General features: G+C 41.1%; 1 protein-coding gene across 4 annotated transcripts in view; it reads right to left on the reverse strand.

Moving 5' to 3' along the window:
- Window positions 1–234: 234 nt before the first annotated feature.
- Window positions 235–19,534, reverse strand: part of ttll5 (tubulin tyrosine ligase-like family, member 5) — a 43,987-nt gene continuing 24,687 nt past the window's right edge. For all 4 annotated transcript variants that reach the window (XM_079370365.1, XM_079370366.1, XM_079370364.1 and 1 more), the window contains 5 exons: window positions 18,415–18,554; window positions 12,725–12,923; window positions 9,671–9,873; window positions 5,401–5,483; window positions 235–1,962 (listed from right to left, as the gene is read on the reverse strand). In XM_079370365.1, coding sequence (XP_079226491.1) covers window positions 1,910–1,962; window positions 5,401–5,483; window positions 9,671–9,873; window positions 12,725–12,923; window positions 18,415–18,554 — 678 coding nt within the window. In that variant the 3' untranslated portion in view covers window positions 235–1,909. The remainder of the gene's footprint in view (window positions 1,963–5,400; window positions 5,484–9,670; window positions 9,874–12,724; window positions 12,924–18,414; window positions 18,555–19,534) is intronic.

The raw sequence follows: 19,534 nt of genomic DNA on the forward strand, positions 1-19,534 counted from the left end.
GGAAACCAACACTTATTTCAGAGTAGTATTTCCATGGTTTTGTTTACCTCTGTAATACAACAGGAAAGTGATTCCAGGGATTGTTTTTTTTTTTTTGTAAAGTGAAGCCTTTCTGTTGTATGAGACTTTGTATGTCACTAAGTGAACACTTAACTAGATCACAAACTGTAAATGTTTTTTCTTATTACTCTTGGAAACACCTTTTTTTTTATTAAAAAAAAATCGACAGTTGGATGGAATTGCTCTACTTTCTTTTTTTAATCTTTTTGGATTTAGTATTTTTTATCATTTATTTACTTGAAAGGGTAATAAGCTACATTTAAACCAAGGTCCAGTGATTGTTCACTGTACATGCTGTACACTGGAAGTTGTCACATTTACTTGTATGATATGTATGCATTATGGTTTTTAGGTATAAATGTTCAGAGTGGGTTTTTTTTTTTTCAACAGACTGTCAGTTTGATACAAAAAATATTACATTTCCATGCATGTGTTGCAAACAATTGGCAACAAAGCAGAACAAACGACAGGGCTGTAAACAACATTGTGTCACCACGGGAGAACATCACATCCATTTGGATTGTATTGTTGTATTCCTGTTAGACAGCATGCACTGGCTTTAACAGTAGAAATCCACAACAAACAGAAACAAAACACAAGTGTATTAAAAACCAGTTCTGATGTACTGCATTGAAAACTAGTCTGTGCAAAATCCCTTTGATAATTATCATCAGTTGATATGACAAAGACGTGCATAAAATTCAAGTATTTCTGACAAAGTCATCATGAACATTTACAGGTCTTTTTGATATACATCCAAGATAACTAAGTCTATAAATACACCCTGAGTGAATCACTAAAAGGTCCCAGGCAACATGTAATCCACAAGAACATTGGTCTGCTGGTGCAGCTTAAACCGTCATTATAAGAGAAGGCTGTGCGTAACCATAACTCCTCTTCATGTTATGCTTTGAGCTACAGAAACGGCTAAAACTGACTTTTTTTGGACAATTTACAGGAACTAAATAACCATATAATAACAATTATTTAGCTAAAATTAGTAATACATTTGGTCCATCCACTAAAAATCTACATTAGCATCTCAACAGTAAATAACCACAACTATGATATAAAGGGCCAGACGCCAGTGAGGAGGTAACAAGGCAGCAACCAATCAAGCTCTAACAATTAAAAAACATTCTCGGCCTATAGGAAAAGGATGCTGTACTTTAACATATCATTAGGCTGATTTGGCAGCACTATGTCCTCCAACAAGGACAAAGACTTGGGAGTGTTTAATGCCAGAAGCCACACATGAAAGGAGCTTTCTTACCATTGACGGAAGCAGAGTGAGTAACTCTGCAATACTTACAAACCCACATTTTTCCTGTTTGTGTAACTTTTTTTAAGGAAAAAAAAATCTAGGTGAATTGACTGTGCACATGCCACTACATGAGCAAAGAATAAAATGTTGCCTCCTGTAGTTTAAAATGCCTGTGGGGCTTAAAGAACCATCTGCTAAAGGTTATCTGTCAGTGAAATCTCTGTGGCATCAGTAGCACTGAGAGAATGAGGGCAGACAACTGTTGGTATATACGCTGTGTGTAATCAAAGGGGGAAGGAGTAGAGGGGAGTGGGGCAGGGAGCTGAAAAGGCCAACTGATGCTGAGCTGCGGCAACCAAATCCCAACCTGCGTCAAAGCTTGGCATTCCTGGCGTCACAGTCTCTCCTCTCGCATGTCTCTAGCTGTATTGCAGCGAAGTTCATAGAGCCCTGTTCGATGTCTGGCATGCTTTCATCTGCGTCTGTTGTCCTTTCCCAGAATACATCTCTGTGGGGATGTGGTTACATGCAGAGACACCTGTCAGGCCAGCAGAGGGGCAGACCGCGCCTCTGGTGGCCTTCCTGTCATCTGTGACCGGGCTCCTGGCTCTGGAACAGCTTTTGGTACACGGACAGACCTGGGAAAGCAACAGATGAAAGTGACATAACCCAACATGAAAGAAGTTTCACATCAAAAAGTGAAGCTAAATCCTCCTGGTGAATGTTTTGCTTGATCTTTTAATTATGTGTGGCCAAAGGAGTTACAAGCAATGCTTAGAGCTTTTGTCCATCTGTCCCCTCCTCCCTGATCAAGGCCAAAGCATCCAGTAGAAAAAAGGCATTCCACGTACAGTTAGAACTGCCGTGTTTGTGCTCTGGAACAGTATTCCCTTTCATTCCCTCTACGCGCACTCTGTTTATTTTGGTGCTCTTTTACATCGTGGGGCCTGACTGAGCAGGAGAACGAAAACATCGCGCCGACTTCCAATCCGATGACAAGACCGCTGGAAGCAGCTTCCTCTCGAAGAAAGATAAGGGGGCAAACATATCACACTCCAAATGACACTACAATACAGGAAATGATATCAGCAGTCTCTTCATTGGATATTTAACCCCAAAAGGTCGAAAACATTTCACTGTAAAATATTGTTTAAAGAAAATGATTCTCCAAGAAAAATAAGTGCAGCAATACCTGCTGTGAATCAAATGTCCAACAACTTACATAATACACCTCAAGAGGGGATGACAGCCAGTTACTATCTTTCCTTCCCGAAAAGGCACCACTCTTGTTTTGACAGCAAAAGGGGCCTACAGTAAGCTATCTGTGTTGATATACCGTAAATTCCGGACTATAAGCCGCTACTTTTTTCTCACACTTCGAGCACTGCGGCTTCTACTCCGGTGCGGCTAATGCATGGATTTTTTATGGGGGACAATGAGCTTCTGCCGCAAAAACATTTGACTTCGTCACGTCGGATCTTAATATCAGTCATTTTGCGCTTCATGCACGCACCCTCATCATGGAAAACACACGGAGAAATGCATATGATGTAGCTTTCAAGTTAAAGGCGATCGACCTGGCTGCCAAAGAAGCTAACAGAGCTGCTGCACGTTAAGATGACACTGACAGCGACAACAGAGACTGAGGAAGTGAGTAATGAAGTCATTCTGAGGCAGTGAATGGATGGACTTTTTCTTGTGAAATATATTACGGTCATCTTTTTCATCAGCCGTGTTACAGACACCGTCGGCTAGGCTTCGTATTGTAACGGTTCATGTTGTAAAGTCAGTAGTTGATAATGTGTTCATAATTCCGATTATGTGGAGAGTCAGTGAATGCACCAGCGAGAACGTGTTGAGTGGCTGTATGAGAGAACGCTGGGGGAGAGAGTTGGATTGTTACGGCAAGTTATGGTTTTGTTCTCCGCTGTAAACGGCGTGGTCACGGCCGACAGTGATCGGATTATTAAAAGTTATTATTTGAACGCTCTCGTCGTCCTTTAACGTCCGTACGGACGCTACAGTATTTGCGGATGTTACCGGTAGCCTACGTCTGTGTAAATAGCTCTTGTTATAGCGTGGACACCTGCGGCTTATAATCAAGTGCGGCTTATATATGTACAAATACATTTATTTACTTATTTTTAGCCGGTGCGGCTTATATCCAGGTGCGCTCAATAGTACGGAATTTACGGTAATAAAACTCGCATTATAAAAGGGCACAAGTACAAAAAAAAAAAAAAACTTGAAAAGAAGGTAATAAATCTCATCACAGTCGCCGTTTAGCTGTGGAGCCCTCAGAACTAGGAGAACGCTTCAAGGGAAGCATTGTAAAACACATGTGGCTGATATAATCTGGGTTTGTAAACTCTGATCGGCTCGCATCATAGCGTTCCCCCTCGTCTTGTTTAAAAAAAAAAAAAACGAGTTCAAGAGAAGGAGAGGGGAAGGAAAAGAGGGGGAAAGGAGTGAGAGAGCAGAAAAACGTTTTCAGAGGAGGATGGGGGAGTTGTGAGAGCAAAGAGAGGAAGAGGTTAAACGGGTGCACGAGAGAGAGAGAGAGAGAGAGAGAGAGAGAGAGAGAGAGAGAGAGATAAAGGGAGATCGTGATTAATGGTGGTTGACAGCTGATCATAGAGAATGCTCTCCATTTGGACCCGCTCTATCTCCCTGTCACAGTCGATCAGGCGAGCTCAGTCATCTTGCTACAAAAGGTACACTGGGCAGGCAGAAAGACCTGACGCACTCTTAAGCTCCACAAAGGCTGTGCCCCTTCTAATAACACCCTCCTCCCTCATGCAAAACGCCACACTGAATCTCTGTTCAGCTCCCAGTCCCGTTCATGGCTTAACCTGCCTTACTTACTGGTGTTGGTACTGGGATTTTTTTTTTTTTTCTTTGCTTCAGAGAGTCAAGAGTGATACATCTCCCCCACCCTTTGCACTCTGAATATTGGAAAAAATGCATTCATGAAATTCAGAAGCTTCAACCAACAGATCTAGTTACAGTAATTGATGAGTTTATAAGATGTTTGTTAACCTAAGCCAGCCTGCCGAGTTTGAGTGTGTATCTGTGGCCAGAACATTTCTCTTCATTCTTCCCACCAATTTTTTTATTTTATTTTTGGGGGGGGGGGAGACTGGGTGTTGCCCAGCTACCGTGTTTTTCCGACAAGCTGATCTCTGTGACACTCATGTGATTTGATGAATGGTATGATCTGCTAATGCTAATGTATGGTCGGCCCATGGAAAAAGGCCCCTTGATCAGACAAACAGATGTGTGCATCACACTGCTTAATATCACTGTTACTGCAATAAGCTCAACACTTTGCTCAGAATGGAAACAGTTGTGGAAATAGGGCAGGATGACAGGGTGCACGTGAGCACATGTATCCACAACTACGGAGCATAACCCATAATAGACCTAGCACGGAGAGAGTTACATTCGAGTTCTCCTCTTGTTATTGTTTTGGATGCAACTTGCCAACACTTCACAGGGATTAGGACTGCATAGGATTGACCTGTACATGGAAATCCCCTGAAATGTTTTCCACCACCTGATCTTCTTACAAACAAAACATTACCAGAACTGTCTTAATGCAACGCCTCTTTGTCCTGCAGCTGTAATCTGACCTTCTCTCTTGGACAAGTACATCCGATGTGATTGTGGAGCACTGACTGCACTTGACAGCTTGTTAATGTCTATTTAAATCTGACTGCTTCAACACAACTTCCCCATAAATAATAATGAGGGTCATAACACAACTAAATGCTTTATTATGACCAATTAAACTTCACTTGCACTCTTCGAAATGTGCGGTGATTAAAAGTTGTACTCGTGCATTTAAGTAAATTGTGTGCAAATACATTTGCACACACCACCGAACATCACGAGCAGGCTAAAAATATCTCGTGGTGTTTATCAGTCGCCCATGGGGAATGTCCACGATGCCCAGCTGTAATCACCGACACTAGCATACAGCCGCCATAATCTCTCCCCCTCCTTTGAGCATCGTAGGACAATCAGGCCAAGTTACAGTGTGGTACCAAGTGTGGTTAGAACTGCAGCATACCCACCTGTTTTACCACAGATAGCGTCGTAGACTGCATGCTGGTTGCTGGACACACTTCCACTCGCTGAACTCTCCGCCGACGTCTGCCTGTTAAATCAAGAATGTTGATTTAGACCGAATAAAACGCTTCCAAAGGGGCTGATAGAGTGACAAACTGTACCTGTAAAGTGACTCGATGGATTTTTCTCAGTGCATTGTTCTAGTTAGAGGTGAATACTTAAAACAAACTGCTTCGATAGCTTGGCTTTGTTTTCAGTTCATTCATGGAGCATGGTGTCTGATGAGTCATCTTCTGACAGGAGGAAAGTGGAGCCGATTTCAAATAGCCTCTAGTCAGCGGAGGCTAGTGGGGGTTAAGTGTTTACCGAGTGCCTCTCATGAGCTATTGTGACAAGCAGGGGGCAAATTCTTGCTCCTTGTCCTGGGTGATGAGATTTTCTCATACGACAGATTACTCTGGTGATTATTGACTATTTGGACCTGGGGGCAATCGCTACAGATAAAAACGGGAAAAAACATAAACATACTGTTTCTTACAGGGTGAATAGTCAGAACAGTAGAATATACCTTGTACGTTTTAGCCCACAGGCTTTCAACAGAAGTCTTGAGCTCATAGTCGAGGACTTACACAGCCCTTTTCACATAATCACACAGCGAATACAGTGTTTTCACAGAGTAAACCATTATTAGAGCTAGTGAGGCGTACAGCACGCGCACAGACACGTCTGTAACTTTATACATTAAATCTGTTAAGCATTTTTTTAGGGGGAACAATAAATAAAGCTTAGCTGGCATTAACCTCTCGCCTCATAACAGCAGCTCGCCAAAGGAGCATTAACAAGGTAATGAGGGTACACACTGCCTCCTTGTAAGGGGCTGCACAGTTGTTCTTTCATAGCATTGCACAACCACAAATAGAGCTGGCCCACTTTAAGCGTGGCATACCTCGACAGGAAGTGACCCCTTTCGTATTGAAAGGGGGGGGGATAAAACACTTGACCTCTGGGTTCGTCACATCACTGTCTGTGTCAACAGTCTCTCACTCTGTCACTTGAAGAAGCAGAGAGCAGTCAAACACTGTAGCTGAAAAAAAAAAAAACTAAATCTGTTCTTGTATAACCTCAGAATGATCCTTAGTTGCCTGAAGATGTGAATGTCACACTTTTCAAAGAGAGTTGAAGTCCTTATGTAAACAAAGCTGATTTTTTTGTGTGTGTGCTTTCAGGTAGCTAATAAGTCCTAATGTTATGTTATTCAGACTTGCCAAAGGGGTCTAAGTTTAACCATAAACACACTTCTGGCAGCTTCTGAGTATATACAGTATCCTGTGAAAATAACTACTGTTGTGGCTGATTAATAGTGAGCGAAAGCAGTGGCGGGCCTGACATTAATGGTGCTGCTGTAATTGTCACCCTATTAGTAATGCCACACGACAGCCCGCGTTTCCGTAGTTACAGCTATGTCTAGCCAAACCTTGCAAACAAAACACCAAACAGGCTCATTTATTTGTGTAACAAATTGGTCCTTTCAAAGCCGTCATTGAAGTCATACCACTTGAGATGTTGCAGCCCCTTCAGTTGGAAGCTGTGGTGTGGTGATTGACCAGAGAGCCCCGCCCTGCTGACTAGATACCAACATAAAGAACATTTGGTCCAAATCAAATGTTTTGAATGTAAGATGAACTTAAAAATCCTCGTCATCATTTATTTATACAGATCCTCGGAAAACCCATCGAGGAGAACCTTCATTAACAATAATACCAAGGCGCAGACAAAACTGGATAAAATACAATTGAAAAAATAAAAACGTGGCACGAAAAAGTTTGAATCGTATCAATGTTATGAATGTTGTCAGCTCAGATGATCTCTTGCAGGAGCAGACAGGCCAGTTTTTTTTTTGTACGTAACATAACGTTGAGTCCCATTTATCTCCGGTGATAAATCTCAGCACAGAGAGATAAAGTGCATCAAAAAGTTTTATAGTAAAGAACGCCCTACTGTATATAACATCACCAGAGACCAAAACAGAGGGGAAAACAGCCTCGGAATTTACTTTTTTTGTTGTTTCTTCTTAAGATTTATTTATGGCATTGTGCCTTTATTATGGAGGGAGGAAAGTGGACAGGGACGGAAATCAGGGAGGGAGAGTTGGGAGAGACAAGCGGGAGGGGAGCCACCGGCCGGACGCGAGCCTGGGCCGCCCGCGTGAGGACGCTAGCCTCGATACATGGGTGCACGCGCTCTGCCGCTGCACCACCATCGCCCCAGGAAATTATTTTTGGGAAAATGTAAATAAAATGGCATTAAAAAAAGAAATAGGAAATAGTAATGTGCTTAGGCCTGAAACTTAACTGCAATGGATTACGTAATGTGTAAATAAATGCTTCAAAAGTTTTTTATCAACAATTGACTCAAGGACAAGATAGTTTGGAAATGCTGATCACTATTTTAAAACTCACATATAGTTTAGTGTTATAATGCTGCAAGAATGTCACAGAACTGCTTTAAACCTCTACATTAGGCCACTGATGGTGCTTGCATTGGCTCTTTTCTCCCTGCACTTGTAAACAATAAATACATGAGTAAAGTGAAATAAATTATTATGAATGATCCTGCGAGCGTGTCCACTGGATTGTAACCGTGTAAAGTCCAAAGGGACATATATCTTTAAGCTTCAGTTAAAAGTGGAGCAAACTCAGTCCGATAAATGGACACAAGTCAGCAGTTGAAGGAAGAAGTTGACTGCAGCGCTCTTCCAGGAGTTCAGGACTGCAAAGAGAGGAAATCATTTGCCTGAATCAACAGAAATCCTCACTCCATTTCCTCTACTAAACAGGGTCGATAAACCGCACGTCATTATGATAAAATGCTGTCTGTGATCATCAGTAGTGTTCTACTAGGAGGAGAAGCCAGCGCTAGTTTGTTTTATAGTTAAACAGCTGGCTAGAGGAAGACGTCTGGAAGACGAGACAACCTTAAACAGTTTAAGTTCAGCCATCTCATTGAATCCATTAAAAGAAGGAAAAGCTCAGGCTGATAATGAGATGTATTTCAGATGTGAACTAAATAACTAAGGGATTGAGTTGCCCCTAAAAAGACTACTGGAAATAACGGGAAGCAACTTATTATCCCACCATTCTCTGCAAACAATCATCTTTTTTTTTCTCTCTCCTGGACAGACTTTTTTCAATTATTTTTCTTTTCCCCTTTCTCTTTATTCTTTCTTTTCATTGTTTCCATCGGTGCATTTTTGGTCCTGAAGCTTCCGTTTTTCCCACACTCTCCCCTGTCACACTGGTCGACCACAAAAATGCAGGACATAGGAGAGTGTGAGGGGGCTCTGGAATTCCACATGCAGAGGGTAAACACAGCCTCCGCCAGGAAGACACACACACACACACACAGGAGCAAACACAGCACCTACCCGGCTGCCCTAACCTATTCAACAACATGGCAGCTGCCCCTCCTGCACTCTCAACTTCTTCCTTTTTTTTTTTTTTTTTTTTTTTTTGCCAGGTACAGTTTGTCCGGTCTTGTGTGATGAAAGCCTTGAGCATGTCAGTTAACTGATAGAAGGCCTACAAAGTTGGAAGAATTAATAAGCGAAATAAATTGATGATATAGAAAAAAATGTTAAATAGTCCAGTGCCCTTCCTTTAATGATTTAGATCATGTCAAAGAGGCTTTCACAACTGCAACTGTGCTTAAAAAAAACAATCAGCTCTAGTCACAAAGACTTACTGTTATTGTGTAATATCGCCAGATGCTGGAGTAACAAGGCGCATAAAGTAATTGAGGGAAATAGCTCGCAGTTTAGAACTGTTTCATTCCTTTCCTTTTATTTTCTTCTCTGTGCTCTTCAGCTTATCTCCAAACCAAACAGGATCTAAACGACGCTTAGAGCCGGAGCCCTTTCACTGAACCAATTTTATGTTTATGGTTCAGGCAGAAATCGGGCCTGTGATGAGGCTGTTTACAGGCAGATACACCCCCAGGCCAAAAGATTGTGAGCACTTCACTACACTCATATTCTAATTCTCATTTGGCTTTGGCTGTATCTGCTTGAACTCCCTGATCCCATCTACTTTTGTCTCGATCTATAAGTAGAAGCTAAACAATGCAACCCACCCACCGCACCCCCGCCTGAAATGTGAATGTTGCACAAATGAAATGGCACCTTTATTAAACTCTTAGCTATAATTAAAACATGATGCATCCAAAGCCGGAAGGATCTAAATGAGAAGTAAATCCACTCAGTTTTAGGGTTAGGCTTACTTGATGAGGCGCTTGGTTGCTGTTTTCCTGGTGGGTCCTTCTCTGGCACTGCTGGGTGGCTTTGGAGTGTGAACAGGACTTCCACAGGTTTGGATATGGCTGTGACCATGACTGTGACTGGGCTGAAAATGACAGCCAGGAGGGGGGCAGCTGGATGAGTTTGTGGGAGCCTGGGAGTGTGGAGTCTGGTCTGAATATGGAGCCTTAAAAGAAGAACAGTTGTTATTTAAGTTCAATATTATTGAGAAAATCAAACTACTTATGACACTTAACCGTACAGTATGTAAAATAAGGTAATGTAAGTACTCAACTAAAAAATACATACTGTATATAACATGGGTTTAGTATATCAAGATATCTTAATGTAAACATGAGCATGCAATTCTACATACTATACTTTTAAGTAAGTTACAATGATAACTATGATAGCGTTGAAATCTTTATGCACAAGTTCGGCTGTTTGTTCAACAAAAGCAGCTACCTACAACAGCTACTCTCTCAATGATCATCAGTAAACACACATTTCAAATCCAAGAACATACATGTTTATACAAGCTGATTTTTTAATACCCATGGTCAATCAACAATACACCACACTTAAGAATGACTCTAAACCTTGTGGCATTCCACAAGGATCAATCCGAGGATCATTTACTATTTACATATGACAAATGACGAGCAAACTTTCGCTAAAAATCTGTGTAAGATAGAAGAAGAGTAAAGCTATATACAGTAAGAATTAGGCAATCAAGTTGATATAACTTACTCTATAGTAATATACCGAGAGCTTTATGAAGAGGATGTAAAACATTGTTGTCCTTGTCTAATGAGTGGATTTCGAGGTATTAAACAGAGCTCTACTATTTAGGACAAAATAAAAAACACAATACCAAAAGAGGAATAAGGAAGTGCAATCGCTTCTGCAATGGGTTTGTCATGTGGAAAATATGTAGCCTCTGGCCATTAAGGTGAAATAGCAAAGTGCTTGACATGAATTAAAGCAGATATAAATGAAATGCCAACCAGTATCAAAACAAGCTCAACATTTTTTTCTTGCAGTTGGCTGCACTGAGGAAGAAATTCTTCAGATTATTTATTTGTTTTTACAAGATCTCTTCAAAGGCTTGGGAAGGTTAAAAATGCTGCTTTCTTTCTGACATAATATTTAAGAGCCACATTTCACTCTCTCCTCTCAGTGCTGAGGAATGATTTTTATACATTCTTTCCACATCTCGAGCCTATGCTATTTTCTCCGCAGCTTTATACGGCTATCTAACAAGCTAGCGCTTTTCCAGCTTCACAATGTTGCTGTTCAAAGGGCCGGCATTGTGACAGGGAATATCTGATGTAATTTGTGTGTTGACAAATGAGAAGTTGAGTTTCCAGGTTGCAGGGTCTATGGCCACAATTCAGTTTGAGCGGGGCCAGGAAGGGCACCTTTCTTTGGATGCCAGGTGGCCTAAGGCCAAGCCTTTAGAGGAGCCGGGGAGTCTGCACCCAGTAACTGAGCGTGGAGTGGACTGCAGGCTTTAACAGCCCCCTGTCTCTTTCTCTCTCTCATAGAAGAACACACTGTCTTACACATGTTTTTATATGAGCACTCATATTAACTAAAGCACTTCCTTTTGTGACTTTGGTTAAATCTTATATGATTTATTCATTTTCCCATGAAGACAGGAAAGCTGTTTGAGATCAGGTATTTTTAAAGCACAAATCCCACCTCTCATACATCATAGAAAAGTCAGGTCAGGTTACTAACTCATGAACAAGTCAATGTGCTTCAGAGAGAGTTTGTTTGAGAGAACTTCCAAAGGACTGTCGTATCGGAGGTAAAGATAATTATAGGGAGGGATGTCTTTTTCTGACGGTGAGACGCTTCTGATAAACTCCGTTTGTAAGGGTTGGACAGTGGAGTGACTCTTTTATCAAGGTCCATTAAGTTCTCAGCTCCACAAAAACTTTTCCAATTGTACTAGACTTTCCTGGCCTGGGAGGCTGGGGGTATGATGGGATATGTTAGGTAAATTGTCTAGACTACAGAGCAAGGTAAAAGGAAGTATGAAACAAGGGCAAGACACAGGATCACTCTCACATCACTCAGTACAGTAAGTGACCGGTGCATAACAGACAACCATCCTTGTCACACTGGCTGCAGGTTTGACTCCTGGTCCTGATGCTGTGTGGTGAATCACATGTCTCAGTCTGTATCAAGCTGTCCTGTCTAAAAACTACCCACCCCCCATCTGTTATGGCTAGTTAGGCATGACTAAAAGTTTTTTAGTCGCTACATTACTTCTCCCGAGAAAATCACATCCAAAAATGTGTATTTTTGTTTAATTGGGAACACAAATGGAGCCCAAATCTGATATGAACAATAATGGGAAGACTTCAAACCTGTCATATACTTTTGTACCAAGGCCTCTCTTATGTCCTTTTTGGCAGAATTCCATTATGATTCAACTTTCAACCTAAGCCTCATCAAGTCTCTCAACCAAACAATATAATCAGTGAGAAGTCAGGAATTAGCTCCTGTTGAGGATATTCCCACTGTACACCATTGTGTTAAATGGTTTGGAAAGATATTCCCAAAATAGCTGTATAAATGCTAACATAAAAGCTTTCCCCTTGACATGGGTGTATTTTGGACTATTTTGGATGGCACTGTGCTTAAGTAAGGGAATATTTTGTACAGACACAAATATTAGGGTTTTCTTGCGTAATGGCTCAATAATTCTCAGACATACTCAAAAGGAAAATACATCAAACAAAAGATGCTCCATAACCCATTTCTCCTAACCTTTTTACTACAGCTAAATTGAACAGGTTTGAGCAGGAATTTAAATAGTATGAAATACAAATCCCAGAAAGATGATTCTGTTGAGACTCACAGCTTTTAACAGCCAAGGCAATAATGAGAAGGAACAAATAAATGTGCCTTTTATAGAGCTAACAGCGCTCTATGGACAAAGTGTCCCCCTTTAATAATAATAATAATCAAACTAATCCTGAGTTGTGAATTCATAAGGGTGGAGGCATACAACATCTGTGCTATACCTGGTGTCTGCAATGGCTTTGGTCCTGAAATTGTTGAGACTGAAGTCTTTGCTGTTGTAGTTTCTGGATGGCGAACTGAAGCTGGTAGCTTCCTTGTGTGGGCTGGTAGTGCTGCTGAGGGTTCACCCCGGTCACCAAGCTGTAGGCATTCTGCTTCTGGACATCCCAAAGACTCTCTTGATCCTTCACTGGCCTGTGGCTAGGAGAGCAGAAACGAAGAGAGGTCAGTGAACAATTACAGAGAATTACAAAACACAGACAGCTTCTGTATCTCAGTTTCATAGTAAGCACAACTGTTGCACTATCATAGAAATACCGTCAATATATATTTTTAAGGAATTCTGGTTATATTGGGGAAAATTCTTATTTTCTGTCTCAAGGAGAGTTTGATGAATGTTTTGATACCACTTTTATTTATTTCTGTTCAATATGAAGCTTTAGCCAGCCATGATAGCACAATATTCTTTCTCAGTTATTCTACCGTCTACCGTCCAGCCGAGTCTATGATGTGGTAATCAACACCCCCCCCCCCCCCCCCCACCACCACCACCACATGACGAGAAAAGACAGGACAGCTCACAGCATCCCGGTTGGTGGCTACTGAAGCTTCAAGTCAAAGTGTGCAAATCAGAGTCAAAGCGAAAGGGGAAGCCCAATGGCTTACATCAGCTGAGCTTAAACCTTTCCTTTTTGCCTCAGTGCTCCCCGAGCTTCATGTTCCATTCACATCACAAAGCCACAACCTGGAAAGCAAACCTTTTGACGAGCTCCACGAGTTTGTAACTGGATTATCTGTCATTAGAACTAAGCCTGTTTCAACTTCTTCTTTTTTTTTTCTTTTTCTTTTCGGCCTCTGCTGAAGCAGTGAAGTGACCAGCTTCCCCCTCAAACACGCTGAAACTAAGCCTATGTGGAGTCTGGTGCGGTGCTTTATATCGACCACCTCATCCAAAAATAATGCCTTCGAAAGCCCTAGATTGATAATTGCAAGGAAAATATGAAAATAAACGTATAAAAAAAAATAAAAAAAAAAGACAAACAAGCTGAAGTAATGGGAATCCTTGGGGATTGTGAGGACAAAAGAGATCATGGAAATTCCTTCTCCATTACTTGCAACAACATTTTTCATTTGGTCTGGAGTAAACGGAAACATTGTAGACTAAAATAACAATGGCTGCCTTATTTTTAGAACCAAGCCATGATAAGCTCTAAAATTAGAATTCAATTAATGTTGAACAACAATGCCCACTGTGGGATAATAATCCTGTGTCGCTCAAGTGAAAACTGATTCCTATCCTGTGTGGCCAGACAAAGGCACAAGGGATCTTACGCTCATGTGAACATGCTATCCGCCCATGCATTTCTCAGTTCACAAAATGGCATATACAGTATATCACAAAAACAACTGGTGTGACCAGGGGCCAATACATTTTTTTTCAGCTTCTAGAAACAAAGACTTGTCTGTGAACCTTGCAAGGCCAGAGATCCTGGAAACGCCAGGAGACAAACAAAAACTAGTTCTTTGTTTACAGCAGTCATTTCCTTCAGCTTGGCTGCAGTTTGCAAACTGGACCGCAGGGACCTTCAGTGCTACTTTTTTATAAGCACACGGCCTTAAATGGACTACTTTTCCGGTCAACAACATATGCTTTTTGTGAGTACAAATATTTATTTCGCAGAAGGACCCCAAGGACAGATCATTTCAAACTGCGACTGTCAACACAACATAACGCCAAATAATACGAGAGATCACCATGGATATAAAAACCAGTGAGGGATCTTAGTTCTACAAAGTAACATATAGAAATTGTTAAAAGTTGGGATAGAAAAGAACAGTTCCACATCTGAGTTTCTCATCACAGCGCACATGTGTGGAGCTCCAACTATCTGGGACTTCCCTTCCTGCCGGACTTCAGCGAGCTGGTGTCAGCTTTCTTCCCGCTGTGCTCCCGATCCTTTAATATGCTGATATGACTTACTGTAGAACAACACAGCAGTGCGAGTCAAGCACATGTGCCACATCAATCTAACTCAGCGTGAATGTGGGAAAATGGACCGTTTGCGATGACATCATGCCACAGCTTCTCAAAGCCCTGCCTGGTCAGTGTAAACATCAATTCGCCAAAGAGTATGGTGGTATTTCCAAACATCGCCCAGTGTTTGCTTACCTTGTTATAATGCAATTAATGACGCCCAATAGAACGATAAGAAAAAAGGAGCAGTCTTGGGATTCATTGTGGAATAAGTCTAGACAGAGATGCTGTTGCTTTAGTCCTTCACTGAGCAAAATGGGATGCTAAAGGTAACAGGTTTACCGAATTACTGGTATAACTTTGAGTAAAACATAAAGTATGATGTCAAATGGTCAGTTCAGGGTTTGTTGCAGGGTAAACAATCAGAACTAACTTTCCCACGAAGGAAAGACCCTTTACATGTAGAATGAAAAGTATATGACATATTGACACTTCTGAACTTTTAATCAATCAGTCCATACCCGACTTGTAAAGTGCCAATTCATTGGAAAAGTTATCCTTAGAGACTTTACAACAAGAGCAGGTCTAGAACGTAATAATACAATAACTAATAAAACAGTGTGTTAAGAGGATGTTTCTACATGATGTAAAGTGGTGTCAAAATGTATAGATTGTACTAATTAACTAGTTAACTCTGATAATTCCAAAACAACAACAGTAAATGATGTGGAAACCTACCTTTCTTTGCCCTGTTTTTTACTGAATGGCAGTACGGATGTTTCCTTACAAGTCACTAATTTTAAAGATTTAAGTTTCTGAAAATAAACTTAAGAATGACTTGAAAAGAAAAAACAAAAAAAACCCTTAGGTCTGGCTTAAGCAACTCATTCGTTATACAATAATACCACACACTGGGATGAACTGTTGTGTAGGTGCGTGTATCTGCTGAATAACCTCAATCCATTCACTGGAATCTCACCGGCTCTTACCTTAAGGGTTTTCATCCATTCAACCACATCTGGTTCAAATCAATGTGAATGAAATTGTCTTTTCGTTTAAATCCAAAGGAGACACATCAAAGACATTTTGTGGAAAACTTTCTCCACCATCAAAGACGTTTTAAATTGTCACCAGAGTTTTCCTGATTAGCCGAGCTGTTGGTTCTGCGGATAGGCTGTTATAAAATCCTTTGGAATGGTAAATCCTTTTTAAAATTCGACCAAGTCAAACAACAATGTACCAAAATATTGAACAGAACTAAAAATACCTCGCACAAGCCGAGCTTCTGGTACCTCTTAATGTGTTGGAGGGAATGTTGAACCGCAGAGATGATAGTTACCGGTCATTTGTACGTAGAGAGAGAAGATAATAGGGGAGGCAATTTGTATGTCAAGGGTGCAGAAAGAAGCAGCCATGTCCTGCTACTGGCTTTATAAAAGACAGACTTGGAGCTGGAATCCACAACTGTACAAGCAAACCAAATCATTCCAAACTTAGAGAAATAAGCCAAAAGAAGAAGAAGAAGAATTTACTTCTTAAAATGCCAAATTACAATAAAGATTAAAGAGAGTTAGTGCAACTGCTTAAATCCTGAAATAAGTGGCTTAAATAGTCATCACCACAAATGTAATGCCAGGCCAAACACCAGATAAGGGGCCAGAGTTAGTTGTTGTTGTATGAAGACATGCAGAGGTGTGAGGCGGCAGCTCTCAGAGTGCTGATGCAGCATACCTGGTAGATCCTGGCAGCGGCACTTCAAAGAGCTGTGCTCCCCTTTGAAATACATCGTACTTCACCCCTGTGGTTGCTTTAAGAGCCAGTGTGCTTAACAGTTTCAGTATGTTTGGCACAAACCCTGAGCCCGAGTGAAGGGGGGGGGGGGGACTCAGGAAATTCTGTGTTATAAGAAACAGCGCCAAGGTGAAATCAAGGCAATTTATCCTTATATCTTATTAAAAAACATTTCCCTCCAATAAGAGGTGAAAGCCAAATCTTTGCTTGCTTTGTACGGTAAGCCAGTGACTGATGGGAAGATGTATGGAGCTATGGATTTTCTGGACTGTTTTAAAATAACTGCACTGCTACTGTATGTAACTACATTGTTGATTTATGAAGCAGAAACGTAAAAAGCTGAAAGCTGCACTCATTTAATTTCTGATTTATGAAGTGTCAAAGCAGTGTATCGAGAGAATCTTTGAAAGGGAAAGACTTAATACACAGATGGAATAGAGGATCAGGAACAATAGAGATCGAATGTTTAAAAGCAGTATCGTATTTTAAAGCTACAAAAGGCTTTCCTTGAAATCACAAATTCTATTAAACCGCTTTTCTTGGATTGTGGAAATAAAAAAAACTTTTTTTTTAAAAATGGAGAAGGCCAGACATTCCAGGAATTCTCCTGACAGCTTGATACACAAGGAAGAGCTGAACTGGAAAAACAGAGGCCAAGATCAAGGCCAAGCTGTCTGAGACTTTGTCACTCAAATATCGAGACAAAAATAAAAAGGGAGTCGACGCTTATCCTTCAATGAATTACACTTTCGGGATCCAATAGATTTATTATCCTGGCGTGGAAGCGTATAGCATGACCGTGGGATCGCACTCGGCCCTCCTGTTTCCTTCCTTCTCCCTTCAGAGCGAAGTGAGAGGGGTGAGTGGGTGAAAAGAAGGTGGGGGGGGGGTTCTGTGGGTGTTGACTTGGTCCCCTTACCTCCGCCTCAGCATGCTTCACACACTCCCCCGTACTCTGTGGCCAATTCCACTTTTACTTAACTCCAACGAGCAGAGTTGAAAAAGGGAACAAAATGCCAGTTTCTATAACAATATTCCACGAGTCTGCCCAGAGGTGTGTTGGCACCCCGGAGTTCTTTTCCAAAGACTAATAATGTTCAATCTAAAAAGTCGTCAAAGACCATTTAAAAAGCCTTTACATTCTATTGAGTGTGACCAAACAGGCTCCCACAATCTTAAAAGTGTGGAAAGTTGATTACACTTAAAATCTTCCAGACATTAGTTTGGCTGAGTGAATAATACTTACCGTAATGCATGAATATTCTATTCTTAGTATTTCACAGAAAAGACACAAAAAGGGGCAGCTCCCTTGCAGTTTGACCTGAGCTCTTTACACCTCACTGATATCATATTCCTCAAGAGAAAATTAACTGTGTCCTCAAACTTCATTGTTTGGGTTGTTGTACATGAGCTGGTCTCAAACTCCATGCTGTAAGAGAGCGAGACTTCAGCAGGAGAGTCTGTTTTTGTGTTTTGTAGCAGGAAAGCTGGCGCTCCTGCTTTATGTTAGATCTTTCTAATACCATTAATATTTCTCCTTTGTTTTTTTCTTAAAGAAAACACAAGACGAAGGGTGAGTTCATCTATGATTCAACATTAATTTTTGATTTTGTTATGGGATATTTTGCCCCAACTAGGTAGAGACAAGTATAAGAAACAGGAAATATGGAGAGGAACGTGGGAGTGATCAAAAGTCTGTCATGGAGAGTCAAACCTGCAGCCGATGATGCGTCATTAACTGTACCTTTCTAGTTCTAATAAGGAGCTTTCAACTTCTTAGTTTTAGTGATGTTACTAAAAAAAATATACCCTGTTTAAAGAGCTGATGTAAGTGCAGTGCTGCTTAACATGTTTTAAGTTCAAATGTAACTAAAATGTAAACTCCCTTTGTATGTTTTGCACAATGCGTCTTGTTTTCAGACTCACCTAACGCTGCCACAAAGATCCTGTCCAGAGTGAACAGCTTTGACCGGTGGATGGGCGGGAGCAGTAGCATGTCCTACTCGAGGGTTTAGTGTGAAGCTCTCTCTGCCCAGCATCCTGCTGGCCAGGTTCAGGTTCGTCAGCTGAGGAAGGCGGAGAACACTTCAACAAACGATTTAACTCAAACACTGAATCACTTCTATCAAACAACAAACTTCTCGGCGTCCGAATGTCTACAGCAGTGGACATGTATGATGAATAAGCGCTCATATATTGTTCCTCCCTACTTCCACCAATCATTCTCCTGTGTCTGGGGGCTATGTGAAATGTACACACAGCACATGGCAAAGCTAGTCTCCACTCAGCACTAAATCCAGGTGGCCCCCTCCCCGTTCTCCATCTCGAGCAGGATCAGCTATCATGACTAGCCAGCTCAAAAAAAACTGTTTACAGCAACATCAGGACTTCTGTAGCAACTGCCCCTCCTGTCCTGCACGGCACTGCCCTGTGAATTATGAGCAGAGAAATCTAAAGGGAGAATTAATTCTGTCGCTGTGGCATTCTATTTACTTTATTTCCTCTGGTGCACTTAATGGCCAATGGGAAAGTTGTAATGCTGCCAAGCTGTGTACAACGTGACCATTCTGTAGATTACTTTAAAAGGTTGAGTAGTTGTATTAAAAGTTGGGGTAAACACACATGAGGGCGTTAATATCGAAGTGCTTTTTCAACAAAGTCTCATGTTACTGAGGGTGTGGTGAGATTTAATTGTTATCGATAAATATATTTATATTATAGCCGTAAGGTATTATAATCTGAGGTCACATGTATGAGCTTGTAGAGTCTCACAGATGTCTTCTACCTGCACATAAAAGCTCAGGAGTATATTAATTTTATAAGAGGTGGCAATGCCTGGCTTGACTCAGTTTCACGATTTGTATACATGTGGCTTAGCATGAGAGAACCTCATTACTGAAACCTCAGCGGTCACTTGCTTTAGTGCAACAGGGTGTTGTTCATGTTTACAAAGTTCTCCATTTAGTGCAGCAAGTGGTTTAATGATTTCCAATCTGAGCCCTTTAAAAAAAAATAACACCGAAATGTACCCTGGACCTATAAGTGC

The sequence above is a fragment of the Symphodus melops genome (assembly GCF_947650265.1).
Source record: "Symphodus melops genome assembly, chromosome: 19".
NCBI classification, from domain to species: domain Eukaryota; kingdom Metazoa; phylum Chordata; class Actinopteri; order Labriformes; family Labridae; genus Symphodus; species Symphodus melops.